Source organism: Eleutherodactylus coqui, chromosome 4 (genome assembly GCF_035609145.1).
Source record: "Eleutherodactylus coqui strain aEleCoq1 chromosome 4, aEleCoq1.hap1, whole genome shotgun sequence".
In the NCBI taxonomy this organism is placed as follows: domain Eukaryota; kingdom Metazoa; phylum Chordata; class Amphibia; order Anura; family Eleutherodactylidae; genus Eleutherodactylus; species Eleutherodactylus coqui.
Window position 1 is genome coordinate 224999771 of NC_089840.1, and position 16779 is coordinate 225016549.

Consider the following 16779-nt stretch of genomic DNA (forward strand, 5'->3'; position numbering starts at 1 on the left):
TATTTGACTATGTTATTGTAGACATGAAAAATGATGGAAACAAACAGAAACTGGACGTCACGTTGTGCTCCTGGGACCCATAGTACTATGGGTTTCCAGGAGCACACTGCTACGCGTGTGGGTAATTTGGCTGGCTGATGGTGCTGAGTCCTCCAGCCAGCCAATCACCATCAGTCTGTGCACATAAATACCAATCCCTCTCACTAGAGGGTGCTAGTCATTTATCCATTATCCCTTTCTCACTCAGTACTTGGTTTCATGCATGCTGCTAGTTTGAGTTGCTTTCCCCCCTCCCTGAAGATGGTCTGGACACCTGATCTCCCTGTCTGCAAAAGATAATACCTGCTCTATCTCTCTGCATACTGCACAGCAAAGGCCCCAATGGAAGCCTATGGGAGGTGAGCAAATATGTGCGCGAAAGTGCAATACACTGCGCAATCCCGTGAAAAACAGAACACATCTGGACCTCTTTAGACGAAATAGCCTTTTAAATTAGAGTGGGTGTTTTGTGCACGCATGTGATCACACTCTCAAAAAGTACAGAACTATGCGCCGATACGCGTGCAAAGCTATCTCGTTCACTGTTCAAATTCGTTACGTTGAGGTCATCTGAAAAAGCGCAAACTGTATTTATATTTGTATTTTAACCCAATGAGTTACCATCGTCTAAAGAAAACCATTTCAATGACACATTCAGCACCACTACATCTGGAAACAGAGAGCCATGGGGTAGTAAGACAGACTTAGACGAGTATGAAATATTAACCTGATTGTATAGATAAAGTATGGATTCCTAGGAGTCTTAAAGTAATAAGTCATGACCACACTTCTGCAAGGATGACGTGACGTCTGACAGTCTCTTCGAAGCACCAACTGAATCGAGTCCTGTGTATGAATTGCATAATCCCGGTCTCAATAATCAGAGCTGCAAAGATTTCAGGATTACTGAAACAAAATAACAGTTGGATGCTTCAGGATTAAGTACTGTTGACGGCACCAAGCGGATTAGATCCTTCCTCCAGACCAAATAAATAAATAAATGACGCTACTCCTAACATCTAAGTGTTTTAAACTAACAAATTAGGATTTAATGATCTATAATCTTTTTTTTTATTTATTTCAGATGACTTCCAAATTACTTCCAAGTATATTTAACCCCTTCCCGCTCCAGGACGTACATTTACGTCCTGCAGCATTGGGGTATGTATGAAGAGAAATCGCGAGGCGACCTTTCTTTATACAACGTGAGCGTCAGCTGTTTATTACAGCTGACACCTGCGGGCAATAGCTGTAAATGGCCGCGTGGCCGATCACGGCTATTAACCCTTGAAATGTCGCTGTCAATTCTGACAGCAGCATTTAAATCCCCCGAACGATGTTCAAGGGTCCCGTACGGCCCTCCCGCGTGAGATCGCAAGGATCCGTACAGGTGTCATGGCAGCCAGGGTCCTTCTGAAAGGCCCCAAGCCTGTCTTAGTAGACTGCCTATCAAGCCATCTCCGTGGTGTGGCTTGATAGACTGCCTGTCAAATCGCAATATGACGTAATGCTACAGTCATACTGCAGGAGCAATCAAAGCATCGCTAGTTGTGGTCCCCCAGGGGGGACTAAAAAAAAAGAAGTTAAAATTAGATCAATAAAGTTTTATTAATTGTAAAAAAAAATAGTCATAAAAGTTTAAATCACCCCCCTTTTGCCATATTCATAATAAAATAATAAATCATAAAAGAAAAATACATATTTGGTATAGCCGAGTCTGTAAAAGTCCTAGTCACCCTGTCTCCCAGAAAAATGCAATAAAAAGCGATCAAACAGTCGTATGTATTCCAAATTGGTACTAATGTAAACTACGGGACATCCTGCTAAAAATGAGCCCTTGCACAACTACGTTGACAGAAAAATAAAAAAGTTATTGCGCGCAGAAAAAAATACAAGTACTAGAGCCAAAAAAAGCTATGCAAGTTTGGTATCGTAGTAAACATACTGACCCATAGAATACAGTTATCATGTCCTTTTTGTTGCAGTTTGTGCCCCGTAGAAACAAGACACACTTAAAAGATGGCAGAATGTTTTTTTATTTATTTTATTTTACTCCACTTAGAATTTTTTTAAAGTTTTTCAGTACATTATATGGTACTTTAAATAGCACCATTGAAAAATATAACTCGTCCTGCAAAAAACAAGCGGCCTCAATGAATAAAGGGGTTACGACTTTTTAAAAGGGGGGAGAAAAAAACAAAAATGAAAAAAAAAGGGTCTGCGTCATTAAGGGGTTAATAATATAGTCCGTGTCTATAGGGCACTAAGGGTGATTTACTTACTAAGCAAATTAAAGACTATAGGCACCTTCGGGCTTATTTTATTTTACTTAAATGCATGTGTTTTGGGCTGCTTATCATTGTTTTAGTGTATGAGGGTGTCTATTGCACCATCTGACTCCAGCAGATTCTGTACATCACTGTATAAAGCAAGCTGCAGAAAGCCTCTCACTTCAGATCTGTCAATGAGCTCCTCTGTTGGCTCAGTCTCCTGCCCCTCTCTCCTCTCCTGAAGAGTTATACCAGCTGATTAAGGTCCACCTGCCCAAATGGTGTTCCCAGCAATGATCATTCATTTGCTTTTACACAGGAAGTGAATGGAGGCGGAGCGGCTGGAGATCATTCCACACACCTGCCTACATTCACATTAAACAGGCAGTCTTTTATAAATGAACGACTGCCTGTTCATGCGGTCCGATCTGTCGTTCAGCTTTATGTATGCAGAAACTGAACGACGAATGACAAGCGAACAAATTCTCGTTCATCGTTCAGTCGATGAATACAGTTACAATGACCGATAATCTTTAGAATTCTCACTGGATGTGGAAACCTGAATGATTTATTGGGCCATGTAGAAGTGACCTTAGTTTATCTTTGTTTTGGTCATAAATCAGCTGATAAGATGGCTCAGGAAAGGAGATAGAGCTTAGCCATCAGATGAGCTCACTGATGGATTTGAAGTGAAAAGCTTTCTGCAGCCTACTTATACAGTGATATGTAGAAGCTGCAGAAGTCAGAGGGTGCAACATTTTTATTTTGTTTGCATAGCAACCAGTCTGTCAGCCGTATACAACTAAATTTTGATATTGATGACTTTATGAAGTGCTATCAGCATAATGTGATTGTGTCACTCTATTCTGCTGATTGGCTGGGGTTAATAGATCAAATATTCATAGCCTAAGGGTAGACTAATAATGTTTAATATCCAGAAAACTTAATGTTTTAGATCCAGAAAACCCTTTTATGTTGGTCTGTATGGTTGGCTGTAAATGACTTAGTTGTTGAGTTTAAAGTTGGATCATTCAGGTCAGGCCATTCCTCATCCCAGGCTGTAAGGTCTAGAGAAGATCCTACAGTGGGCCTAGGCTCTGATACAATAATTGGCTCTAATTGCCCATCATAAGACAACCCCATTTGGATTTACGTTTGGAGCCAGTCTATTTTCTATTAATTGACTCACAAATAATATATTTGACCTAATTGATGAAATGTCATATATGTTCAGTGATAAAGTTGATGGTGCAGTTTAAAGTGGGGCTTGCACTTGAAATCACATCCTCTGACGGACCCAATGAACCTAGGCAGACTTTATCAGGCTGCAAGAGCTTTGGAAAAAACCAAAACCTTAAAGCTAGTGTACACCTAACCTTAAACAAGGTTAGGTGTACACTAGCTGTAATATGAGTTACACCTGAGAGAGGGCATTGGGTATCAAATGGACACTCCTCCGTGTGCTGTTCGACCCATTTGGACCCTGCACACTGACATGCATTGTCATGTCTCACGGACAAGAATAGAACATGCCATGAGGTTTTTTTTGCAGTCCATGGGATAAAAGTGTTCATGTACATAACTTCATAGGCCTAAAAAGGGTCTGTGTGCTGTTCATGGATTAACATGGACAGCACACTGGCCCCAAATAGGTTGACCCTTTCTGCTGATCACTGTTTTAGGTTTTGCCTATGAAATGTAGAGATGTTTTCCCACAAATGGCATTTATTATATAGATTAATGTTAGATTGCTTGGTGTGCCTCTGCTCCCTACACCTCCTCCATATCCATATGCAGATAAGGAGTAACTGGGGACTGCAGTCTCCACACAAGGGATTGGTGGGGCCGCAGCGATGTAACATTGCCAATCCTGTGGATAGGTGATAAATGTCTGTAGTTGGTAAACCACTTGATGGGGTTTTATAGGGCAAATATATTATTATAACGTTCACTTTTTGTCATTATAGAATATATTCTGTAACTGTATTGGTCACAGCCCTGGCTTACATGCACCTTTGTGTTTAATTTATTTGCTGGAAGTGCTGACTTTGTTTTTTGCTGCATGTACTTTTGTGTCGGAATGGCTGCCTGCACTTTTGTTATGCTCTCCATTCACCCATCTGTCCCAGATGCTTCAATAGGAGTATATAGCCAGGTATCCTGCTGTCCCTGAGCTCATTTGGAGGTCTTTGACCCAAAGACAGGTGTTTTTTTAGAGTTAGGAACCCATCCAATGAGGTTCGCCAGGACATGACAAATGGGCCCCCATATTTTGATCAAAATATGGGCTAAGAACTTCAATTGTGCACGGTTATTCCGATATTACAAGTGTACAAGTGCCGAGGCACGTGTTGCTGTCACAAAATATAGGAATTTTTAAGCATCACACAACTACGTCATGTACCCCAACAGAAGCCATCTGGGCACGTTTCTTCATTCATTTTTTTTTTCATTTTGGAGACATTCAGCTGAAATATTTCTTTAAGCTTTTTTTGACTTTTGAAAGAAGTGAATGCACGGTAGAAGATTTCTAAAATCTCACATTTCTAGGATTTTCTCGATGTGCTAAGAACTCCTGCCAAGTGTTACATTGTACTGCAGCTTGCAACAGATTTTCTGATTAGAGGATACAAGAGTATTTACTTCTTAAAGTCTAGGAAAGTTTCTTGATTATCTAGGAAAGGCTGCGACACGGAGAACAACTTCCACTCTACTAAATGCTTCCGAATGAGACCTGTGTGCGTGGAACAGAAATTTTTTAGGTATCACGCTTCGGTTACTCAATGACTTCCACTTGTCTGTCTCTTGTGCAATCAACAAAAACAAAATAATCAAGATGCTTCCATATGAGACCAGACAGCTTATTTACATACTGCTGGAATCTTCTGACAGACGGCTAATTTAATTCAGCAAAAGGAGGTGTGTTATTGGAAAAAAAAATCCCGTCTCCACTTCACTGCACTTTATAAAAGCGAGTTAGACGTCTACGCACAATAATAGAGCAGCAAACCATGTAAAATGCCTAACGAATAGGAACAAATGTATGAAAATTGAGAACAAAACATTTTATGTTTTTGTTTAGCATATCCTTGGTTTTTTTTCCTAAAAATGTTCGTTGTACTTTACAAACATTTTATGTTCTCTCTGGTCTATAATAAAAATTCATAGAATTAAGAGATCTACTATTATGGCCTTAAACACAAACTTATAGACAGTTGCTATCTTCTACACAATGTGTTAGGCATGGCTGGAGGGAGGCCGGGCTTATTGCATCACCGGCCGCCACATCATTACGCCCCACCCCGCCCTAGGCGGGGACTCCTGTATTTAGCTCGACTTAGACTGGAGCTCAGTGCCAGTGTTTGTTTTGGTCCTGTCCAGCTAACACCCGCTACAGTTCTGTCTTTTGACTTGGCTATTCCTTGACTCTGAGCTTGTCCTTTTCCTCGGTCTGGCGTTCCTGTTTGGTTAACCCTTTATGTTCCTTACTCTTAGGTTGTGTTTTGTCCGTTGCTTTTGGTTAGTTGGTCTTCTCTGTCCCATCTATCTTGGTGTCCTCCTTAGTGCAGAGTAGGGACCGCCGCCCAGTTGTTGCCCTGGGGTTTAGCCCAGGGGGGCAAGTAGGCCGGGACAGGGGAGAGGGCTGGTGTAGGGACTTCCGTGCCCCCTGGTTCATAACCAGTCCTGAAACAATGAGGCCCATAAAAAGTATCATTACATCAACAGATTTTTATCCAACATAAATTTTTTGATACCGATGTAGCAGCACTAACACATCTCAAGTTGGCATGCTACGACGATAGCGTACACGCCCCAGCTATTCAAAGTGAGTGGTAATAGTCCTGCTATGTAAATAGTATTGCACAGCATTGGCGCTGCTACATCTCTGTGTGCTGGGTCCAGGTGAAGGCGTATGGCAGGTGAGAGCACCACAAGGGTGCAGTGAGTCTTATAGGCCATGCAATACTCCCTGGGAAAAAACTATGCAAAAGAGAGATCAAATAATGCCTCCACCGTGCCACCTATAGGAAAGTAACTGCCCTATGAGTCAATATCTGGGCTTTTAACACCACTTACAACATAATTAGGGATTACTTGAGCTGGAAGACTTCCTATAACATCATTGTGCTATCCATAAGAAGAAACATTATGTCCCGGACTCTTACATAGAGAACCAGAACTTAACTTTGTGATGATGATGGGCAAAAACTCAGAAACGTCCATATGCGCATGGGTTTATGGTTTTGCTTTCATCCCTAGTCACATTACATGGCCCGTTAAAGGGTCAGATATTGACTAATAAGGCATCTACCCTCCAATAGGTGGTGCTGTGGATGCCTTATTCCATCAATTATTTCCCCATCAATAAGGTATAGCAAAAATATCTTAGTGGCCCGTGATTGACTCCACTCCAAATTAGGTTGTCTTCTCTTGGACCTCTGGAGCTCATTACTGTGTCAGAGCTTGGGCTCACTGGAGGATCCTCGGGTGGACCCATCTGACTTCGAATGTCCGCCCATCTATCTTGGCATAGGCAATCCAAGTAATCTATCATTGTTGTAGTGTAGACAGAAATCTCACCACATCTCCAAGCTAAAAACTTGCTGCATCAATATGACATTTAGGGCGTCTTCACATGGACATATTTGCTTGCGCAAAATTTGCACACACAATACACAGAAACTTTGCCCATTGCGCAAATGCGTTGCAGTGAGGCGTGCGCAATTGCGCATACGCCATTGTGAAGCTGCCCTTATAAACATTTGCTTTCGACTCCATGTCTAAGCTAAAAACTAACAGTTTTTATAAATGTGCCTCCATATCTTCCTCTAGGCTCTCGCTCAGTACGCAGATATCTTTTGCATGGCAGCTTTTATGCCGTTTTTGTGGCAGTTTTATGAGCATTTTTGTATTTTATAAAATACATAAAAACCTCTGTGTAAAGGAAACAGGCGCATCTTAATTAGCACTAAATTTGTTTCTGTTTGCTTCTTCTTTCTGGTTTTCGTTTCCTCCAGCAATATTTTCCCTGTGAGTCAGAGCCTTCTACAGGCAGAGCTGTTACAGTGTTTGGATAGGGCTCCCATGTGTCCCAATATTCCCTGAGCAATCCACGTCGTTACTAAAAAAAATATCTTGCTCGAGTATTTGTGGGAAAATTTGCATGAATTCAATTTTATGCTTGACTGATCGGAGAAACTGTGCGTAATGATCCTAAGTACGGCGCCGAGCACTCATATGTCCATTGTGTACATGGCAGGCATTTCATAAACATATTCGACAGCAGAAAAGTAGACCGTATCTCGGTTCACATTGCTTATGTAGAAGGGGGTTTGCCCATCTTTAGCTGTGGTTCCTCATCATTTTAGACCCCATTGCAGCTGCAAGGAGTTTTGCAAGGATTTCGATAGCATATTTATGACATATCAATGGGATATACCATAGATGATTGATTGGGAGGAGTCTGATAGCTGAGACTTTCATTGGCTAGGGTTCGTATGAATCAGTCAGGCCTGTACTGTTAGTCTGCCATGCTGGGCAAATCCCCAGTGGAATATGTAACAGTAGGCCAATGATCCCAGACCACAACTGTCAACTGCATCTACTGAATGCCGATACAGTTGGAAAGTATGGTAGAACCATGAGTCCTAGGCTCTCTGCTTTACCCTTCTCTAGTCCATAGGCTGCTATCGGCCTTTGGACTACAAAATGTTGGGAATATGCACAGGATCTCCTTTGTGTATTGGTCACACCCGTCTATCTGGCCACCAAATAAATGCTGTGTGCGAGTCCAGATCCTTACTGCCCTAGGACCTCCATCAGTCAAAGTTCAAACCTCACCATGGACTTTTTTTTGGATGCAAATAAAATTAATATTTTTATATCATTGCACGAGTTTCAGAGATTTATTACTTTAACCGTAGTTAAGTTTTGGACAGGATGTCCTTCGGGCTTCACGATCTATAAGTTCTAAGCTTAGATATTATGCATGATCTCCTATCTGAGAGGAAACAAGAAGTCCAATGGGGTAAGCCTCCTAATGCGGAGAATCGGGAGATGTGGTAGGCATTGGCCAAGTAAAAATCTGGGTTTCACTTGGCTAGTGCAATTCTATGACCATATTTTTATGCCTTTCCATTATAAATTATTATGAATTATGTTATAGGTACTGGTTACTAAAAGGGTCGGTGATCCAGAGATTATTCTGATTGCTAGATTGGGGTCTGGAAGGAATATTTTTTCCCTAAAAATGAGGAAGATTGGCTTCTACCTCATGAGAGATTTTTTGCCTTCATCTGGATCAACATTTGAGGGGTAATAGGCTGAACTAGATGGACATGTCAGCCTTACATTCTATATTTACTATGTGTAATTTACGATTTATGTAGAACACACATGTCAAACGCAAGGCATGGAGGCCAAATCTGGCCTGCCACCTCTTTTTATTTGGCCTGCCAGCTGTGCAGCAACCTAACAGGTATTCTACTCACCCAGCCTGCAGCTATGGTCCGGCGGTAGCAGTCCAGACTCTGTAACTGCTGATCTCTCGCCCCTGGTGTCTGTGTTTGCCATCCTGTATGCAGCACAGAGGCCAAGGGGAGAGGTCAGTGGATACAGACTCAGCAGCAGCTCCTGCTACAGACTGGAGCTGTAGTTTCGGTGAGTGGAATGCCTGTAGAGATCCTGTTCAGCCAGGGGCCACTAGGGGAAGGGGGGTGTCACTTATTACTACTGGGGTCACTATGGGGGCCACTATTACTATTGGGGGTAATATAGGGGACAGTATTACATGGCCCACTATGGGAGCACTGTTACTACTGGGACCAATATGGGGGAACCCCATTATTACTGGGTCCATTATTATTGGAACTTATTGCTACTGCGGCCACTATGGGGCACACTATTACTACTGGGGCCACTATGGAGGACCCTATTACTATTGGGGCTACTATGGGGTCTTACAATTACAATTGCATGCAACCATAAGCCTGCTATGGCCTCCGGTGAAGATGAGTTTGACACCCCTTGTGTAGAACAATATTCTTCAAAAATGATGGACAAAGTTCTAAGGTTTTCATTTGTACAGCAGAGCTTCTTGCTGTTTTGAATCGTTTGTTTTTTTTTCATGTAAAAATAAGCAGCTACTAGACAGAATGCTCTTCTTTATTTTGTTGAGGTCTAGTAAATTGCCTTTTATAGTAGATGATAAAAGGGCTACACAGTGATGGAGGAAACAAACTAGTCATTGTCTGAAGTTCTGTATGGACCCATTGAAGACCTCATTATGTCATCATTGTGATAGTGTATTTGTAAGTACTAGTCCCTTCAGTCCTCTGAATCTTAGCACAGACCCTCCACTATTTTACAGTAGTGTATTGTATGAATTCACAATTGTCTTTATCAGAGGAGTCAAAGTTTTTCTATTGAAGAGTTGAGTAAAGCTTTCAATGGATGTGGGATAAATACACTGTAACTTGCAAACACTCTATTTTCTTATTTTCTTTTAGGGTGGCCATGGAAAAATAGCCTCGGACAACACTATTATGAAAGTTTTTTTAGACAGCTTTCATAAGAGTGTGATGCCAGGATGAGAGATGGGTAACCTTTCCATGGCCCACAATGTATAATCATAGAATCATAGAATGGTTGAGTTGGAAAGGACCTCCAGGGTCATCGGGTCCAACCCCCTGCTCAACGCAGGATCACTAAATATTCCCAGACAGATATTTGTCCAGCCTTTGTTTGAACACTTTCATTGAAGGAGAACTCACCACCTCCTGTGGTAACCTGTTCCACTCATTGATCACCCTCACTGTCAGAAAGTTTTTTTTTATAATAGTTACTCTAATGCATTGTTCAGTAAAGTCAGGTCCCAGCAAGCAATCAGTTTTCACCTTGTGTTAACTGAACTAATAGCATAAGGATATGTTCACACGCTGCATTAAATATCTACAGCATAAATCACTGTTTTAGGCCGGTTTCACACGGGCGACAAAATCGCAAGATTTTCTCGCGGCTATATCACTTCAAAAAGGCCTTAATGAGTGGGGTGAAATTTGTGAAGGGACCCCCTCAGACTCGCTAGGTCAGTCTGCTGTAACAGGGTTGGGCACAGAAACAGTCATCACTTCCTCAGAGAGGGCCAGAGAAGGTCAGCTATCTGTGGTACACCGGGTCAACCCGGGATAAAGCGGTTAGTGGCCTGAATTGGATATGGCCTTCAGTGCACCAGATTTGTATCAGCCTGACTTTCCTCGATAAATCTGCAGACCCCATGAGGTTTGCTTGCTGATCAATGAATGCTTTAAGCAGAAATTGTCTCAGGGTAAGCTGCACTGCTGGTTGGTCACTTGTGGCAGGGATAGGCTACAATGCCTCCTTCCTTGACTTCGTATCCTGAGTCTCTCATGCCTTGTAGGAGCTATCGTCCCTCTCTTCTTTCCAGGACATAAGACACCTGAAGAGTATATTCTTTCTCACTCCATACTGTTGCTCCCTATGCAGCCATAGGCTTGTCTCCAACATATATAGGTGGTTACCACCTGACCCACTCCCACCGTGTGGGAAATAGTGTGAAGGGAACACAACTCACAAAACATTTACAATAGAACACAAATAAAGCAGCAATCTTCACAGTCTAGAAGAAGGATTGAAGACCCCCATTATATTGGCAGCAAAATCCACAGATTAAACACAGATTTTTCATTGAAAACTTAAAATGCGAAAAAAACATACCCCCCATGTGGATGCACCCTTAGAATATGTTCACACTGTGTAATCCGCATTGTAAAAAAATCCATTGCAAATTCGCACATAATCTGTGCCATTGTTCCCATTCAGATTATGTTTGGAATCCATGTCAAGAAGGGACATGTTACTTTGTTTCACTGATTTCAAATGTATTGGATTGCGGATTTGACATCGATTCCTTATTAAATCCACATCAAAAGCCACTGTGTGATAACGTCCTTCAGGGGTTCCTGCTCTTTGAAAATTGTGCATAAATCATTGAAATGTGGTTCTTTGTTTAGATACTGCATATTATTTGGGCACTATGTAGTGGTATTATATGAGATGTATATGGCAGTATATGTTGCTGGCACTGTATGGTCTTTTGATCCTTTAACACTCCAGGATGTACAGTTACGTCATAGAGGTTCAGCGTTTGTATGGAGGGGATTGGGAGTCAATCCATACAGTGAGGGTGCCAGATGTTTCTTATAGCTGACACCCGCCCGCAACAACTGTGATCAGCACCTCTGCTGATCAAGGCTTTAAATGCCATTATCAAAGTCTGGGGGTACCTTTAGGCTGCCATAGCAGCCTTTGAAAGCTCGCAGGGCTACCATTGCAGATTGAGGTATAATATAGGGGCTGTGGCAGAGGAGAACGATCTTTAGTATATGTTCTCAATGGGGTCGGCGCTGCTGCCGCCGGCACCATTGAGCGCACATAACACAGGAACACCGATTTGCGCAGAACGCAGTTACATGCGTTCTGTGAATTGTTGTGTCCTATAATTTTTCGCCCATCTGATTAAAAAACAGACATGTGACCGCTCCCATTGCAAAGCATTGGCTCTATATAGATACGGATCGCAAACGCATCTGGAAATCGCACGAAAAAGCGCCCGTGTGACTAAGCCCTAATGCTGTGGTATTACATTAAGTTGCAGGAGCGATCAAACCATTTCAAGTTCTTGTCCCCTATGGAAACTAAAAAGGAAAAGTACTGTAATAATCAGTTTTAAAAAGTTTTTAATTTCTAAAAAAAACTGTGTGCCTCGATTGTAAACACTCGTATTTTCATATATTTCTGTACAACCCATCTCAACATACCTCTTGGATGTTGCGCTCTGTTATACACTTTCTTAATAAAAAGAGATTGTTTAAAAAAAAACCTTTCCCCATATTTATAATAAAAAATCTAAATCAAAAACTCCAAAACATATTTGGTATTGCTGTTTCCATAAAAGTCAGATCTAGCAAAGTACCTCATTATTAACCCCGCATGGGGAATCTCGTAAGAAAAAGAATACACCATGTCAAAATTGGGCGTGATGCGAGAGTCAGTAAAAAAGCAGATTATGAAACCAATGATTTTCAATGGTTTCCTTCTAGGGATGAGCGAGTATACTCGCTAAGGCACTACTCACTCGAGTAATGTGCCTTAGCCGAGTATCTCCCCGCTCGTCCCGAAAGATTCGGGTGCCGCCGCGGGGCGGGGAGCTGCGGGGGAGAGCAGGGAGGAACGGAGGGGAGATCTCTCTCTCCCTCTCTCCCGCCCGCTCTGCCCCGCTCCCCGCCGCAACTCACCTGTCAGCTGCGGCGGCCCCCGAATCTTTATGGACGAGCGGGGAGATACTCGGCTAAGGCACATTACTCGAGCGAGTAGTGCCTTAGCGAGTATACTCGCTCATCTCTATTTCCTTCCCATTAACGATGTCTTCACTGATGCAGTGTTGCAAGAGCAAAAGAATCGCTACATGCTCTATCTTTCAGCGATTTTTTTTATCTACCAGGTTTCCCTATAGAGCCTCCTTTTTATCGCATCGCAACGCCACAAATTTGCATTGCGATTTTAATATTAGAAAGTCCTATTGACTTTCACAAAAAAAATGTGGCAAAAAAGTGCAACAAAATCGCGAGTGGGGAGGAAAAACGTAAAATGGGGGTGTTTTGGGTGTTTTTCCTGCATTCCTTCATAATACAGATGGCATTGGGTAGAATTTCCGTTTTGTTGTTGATGAGACTGGAGATAGAAGTCGGCAGCCCCGTTGACCATAAGACATGCAACAAGGAGACTAACCCGTCATTCTGCCTTCATTCCAAGCCTAGATATTTCTGCGATCTGCCATCTGACAATTGTCTCTCCCTCGCGTGTAATAAACTCTAACTCTGCGTTTGTGAGTTGATAAGTGGCGCGGTCCTCTGGTAAGACGTAGTTAGATATCATAAATAACATTGTGTTTCTTATTTTCAGGGAATAAATCTCAAGACAGCGGCATCGCAGAGATGGAGGAGCTGCCTGTCCCTCACAATATCAAGATCAGTAATATTACATGTGACTCCTTCAAGATCTCATGGGAGATGGATTCTAAGTCTAAGGACCGGATAACACACTACTTCATAGACCTGAATAAGAAGGAGAACAAGAATTCCAATAAGTTTAAACACAAGGTACATTTTCTCGAATTGATTTCAAGTTGTAATGTACAAAACTAGCAAAGATTAACTTGACCGCCGTAACTTTCCGCATGAAGGTATTTTATCTTAAGCCATTGAAGAGCTGTTGTTACCTTAACACACAACAAGCCATTGGAGAGCTATTGAAAGGGGGCAAATGAACTGTGGTATAGAAAGTTATCTTAACATTTAAGAGTCAGTTTAAACTTGGCTATATCTGTAATGTGGTATATAGGTATGATTATAATTAGAGATGAGCGAGCATACTCGGTAAGGCAATATACTCGAGAGAGCATCGCCTTTTTCGTGTACCTGCTGGCTCGTCCCTGAAGATTCGGGGGGGGGGGGGGGCGCAGGGGTCTGGGGCGGCGCAGGGCAGCGAGGGGGAGCAGGGAGGAAAGTGAGAGAGATCCCTCTCTCTCTCTCTCCCTCCCGATCCCCTCTGCAACCCCTCGCTCACCCCACCGGCTCCCCAAATCTTCAGGGACGAGCCAGCAGGTACTCGAAAAAGGTGATGCTCTCTCGAGTATATCGCCTTACCGAGTATGCTCGCTCATCTCTAATTATAATTCAAAGATTCGTTCAAATGAGCGAAAGTGAATGATAATCGTTCAGTGTAAACGCAGCCAGTGATCGAGCAATAAATTGTTCGCTTTTCGTTCATCGTTCATTTTATGCCGGCATAAAAATCATCGTTGGCTCGTTCACTTATCATTCGGTTTAAATACCGATCGTTCAGTTGTTCAGTTGTATCTGCCTGTATAGACAGGATGCTTGAGTGAACGCTCAAACTCAAGTATTGTTCGCTCGTTCAATTGACAAACCGGCAGGTCTAAATGGACCCTACAGATGACTTCATATGAGCATATGCACAATTAGAACATATGCTTCAGCACCATGAACGAGGCACTTTTGCACGTGTATTGGCGCATTTTATTGTACTTTTTTGTGAACGCAGGGCATGTTCGCATAGGCGTGCGATACCCCGCCGACATATTTTAAAAGTCTATGTAGCCTAATGAGGTCCAGATGTGTTCTTAATAGAGATGAGCGAGTATACTCGCTAAGGCACATTACTCGAGTAAGTAGTGCCTTAGCCGAGTATCTCCCCGCTCGTCTCTAAAGATTCGGGGGCCGGCGGGGGCGGGGAGTGGCGGGGGAGAGCGGGGAGGAACAGAGAGGAGATCTGACTCTCCCTCTCTCCCCCCCCCCCCCCCGCTCCCTCCTGCTCCCCGAATCTTTAGAGACGAGCGGGGAGATACTCGGCTAAGGCACTACTCGCTCAAGTAATGTGCCTCAGCGAGTATACTCGCTCATCTCTAGTTCTTATCCCTCGATTTTGTGTTGTATTTTGCCCTTTGGTGTGCAAATGCACATAAAATAGAGCATGTTTTAGTTTTTTGCACATGCAAGAAGTGTGTGCGCTAAATATGGGAAAAGAATGAGTCCATTGATATTAACCCTTTCCAATCCAATTTGTATCCCGGGGGCTTACTCTTTTTAGGCCGTTATACTACGGCGCTATATGCTGGCTAAAGCCAGTACTGCGTGAGGTGACACGTTGGATAGTCTCCGACAGCAGGGAGGCTGGCAATATGCAGTAAGAGAACTACGACGGACATCGGAGCTTTACAGCCTTAAATCATAATGTCTTCAGACGTCAGACCGTGGATTAGAGAAGGTTGATAGGTTCTATACTCTGCAGTGTACAAATACGTCTGTGTGAAGCTGCCCTAAGGGCAGTGTGAAAGAGCCCTAACATGTAGAAGTTGACTTTGCCACTATTAGAGCGCCTTCACAGAGGCATATGTGCAATTTCGTGTGCCTCAATGCAACATAGTTGCACCGTGAACGACTGTGTGAAGCCGCCCTTAGGAAAGGGTTTTAGGAGACTTTCTCCATTTCACTTTCTAAGCTATCCGACTAAATTGGCCAACAACTTCAAGCCCATCTCCCACCAATGGTAGGCTACCGGCAATTCAGACAACCTGTAGTCAACTAATAAGACATTGATTATATGTTGATGTAAAGTTAGAAATGACCGTATTTGGAGAATTAAAAGGGATTCTGTCATCAGGTCCATGGTGTCCAAACCACAGTCAGCATGAAAACACACATGGGGGCAATGGGCATACTTGTCCGAACCATAGGTAGCACGAATCTGACACAGGCAGAGTCCCTTTAAACGATGCATGATTGCATTTTCTGACGACCAGCAGAAATCTTGAAAATAATGAGAATTTGAAATACATTATATTAACTCTTTGGCACGGAATGACCTACATGTCTGCCGTGAAATGCCTTGTTAAGGCACCATGCTGTACATTTACTGCATGATGATTACACAGGAGCGCTCAACAATGGGAGCTCGGCAGCGCTTGACAGCTGGGCGCCCGCTACAAAACTCAGGATTAGAAAAAATGACAAAAACAGAAACCTTGGAATATATAACTCATTTTCCTCCCATAAACAGTCCCTTACACTGCTCAACTGACAATGCAGTATCCCATGGTCTACTTATACCAAGGACTGGGACTTTAACAAGGGGGCATCCTTTATGTTAGGGGTGTCAAACTCATTTTCACCGAGGGCCACATCAGCATTACGGTTGCCTTCAAAGTACTTTTATAAGAGCTCATTCACTTGGGCATATTTGTATTACTAGGTGTCTCCACACACCTTCTGGGTGCTCTCCTTAAGGAGAGACGACACACCTTCCAACCTGCAATCCATATTACATGCATATATTTTATCTGCACAGTACGGGTAGCTGGCAGAGCTATCGTCTCTCCTTAAGGAGAACACCTAGAAGGTGAGTGAGGAGACTTATAAGGCCGTGCATGCTCCTCTGGATAATATGCAAATTACTGTGTCCCTTTGGCTAGTGATTAGCTGCAGCAGTCACATGACTTGGTGTCAATGACATCAGTGCTCTGCACCCAATTGAGCAGAGATGCGCATGTGCACTACCACTCTATTTATTTCAATGGGACTGCCAGAGACAGCTAAATTCAAGCACTGTGAATGCAGTGGTAAAACAAGGTACCTATGGATAGAGGATGACTTGATATTAGCAAAATATCCCTTTAAGGCCCCCAAATTGGCCAGTTCTTAAGGAGGTAAGAACATTCAATAACTTCTTTATACTGTGGATAGTTGTTACTTGTACTAGATTGGACAACCCTTATAGCATAGTATGTAAGACCAGAAAAAGACATATGTGTCCATCCAGTTCAGCTTATTACTGTCCAATGTTGATCCAGAGGAAGGTGAAAAAAACCCCA

At 42.7% G+C, this 16779-nt stretch overlaps 1 protein-coding gene across 3 annotated transcripts in view; it reads left to right on the top strand.

Moving 5' to 3' along the window:
- The window catches only part of PHYHIPL (phytanoyl-CoA 2-hydroxylase interacting protein like), a 119284-nt gene that overhangs the window by 71164 nt on the left and 31341 nt on the right, over positions 1-16779 (top strand). For all 3 annotated transcript variants that reach the window (XM_066600789.1, XM_066600791.1, XM_066600790.1), the window contains exon 2: positions 13293-13489. In XM_066600789.1, the coding sequence (XP_066456886.1) occupies positions 13293-13489 (197 nt within the window). The remainder of the gene's footprint in view (positions 1-13292; positions 13490-16779) is intronic.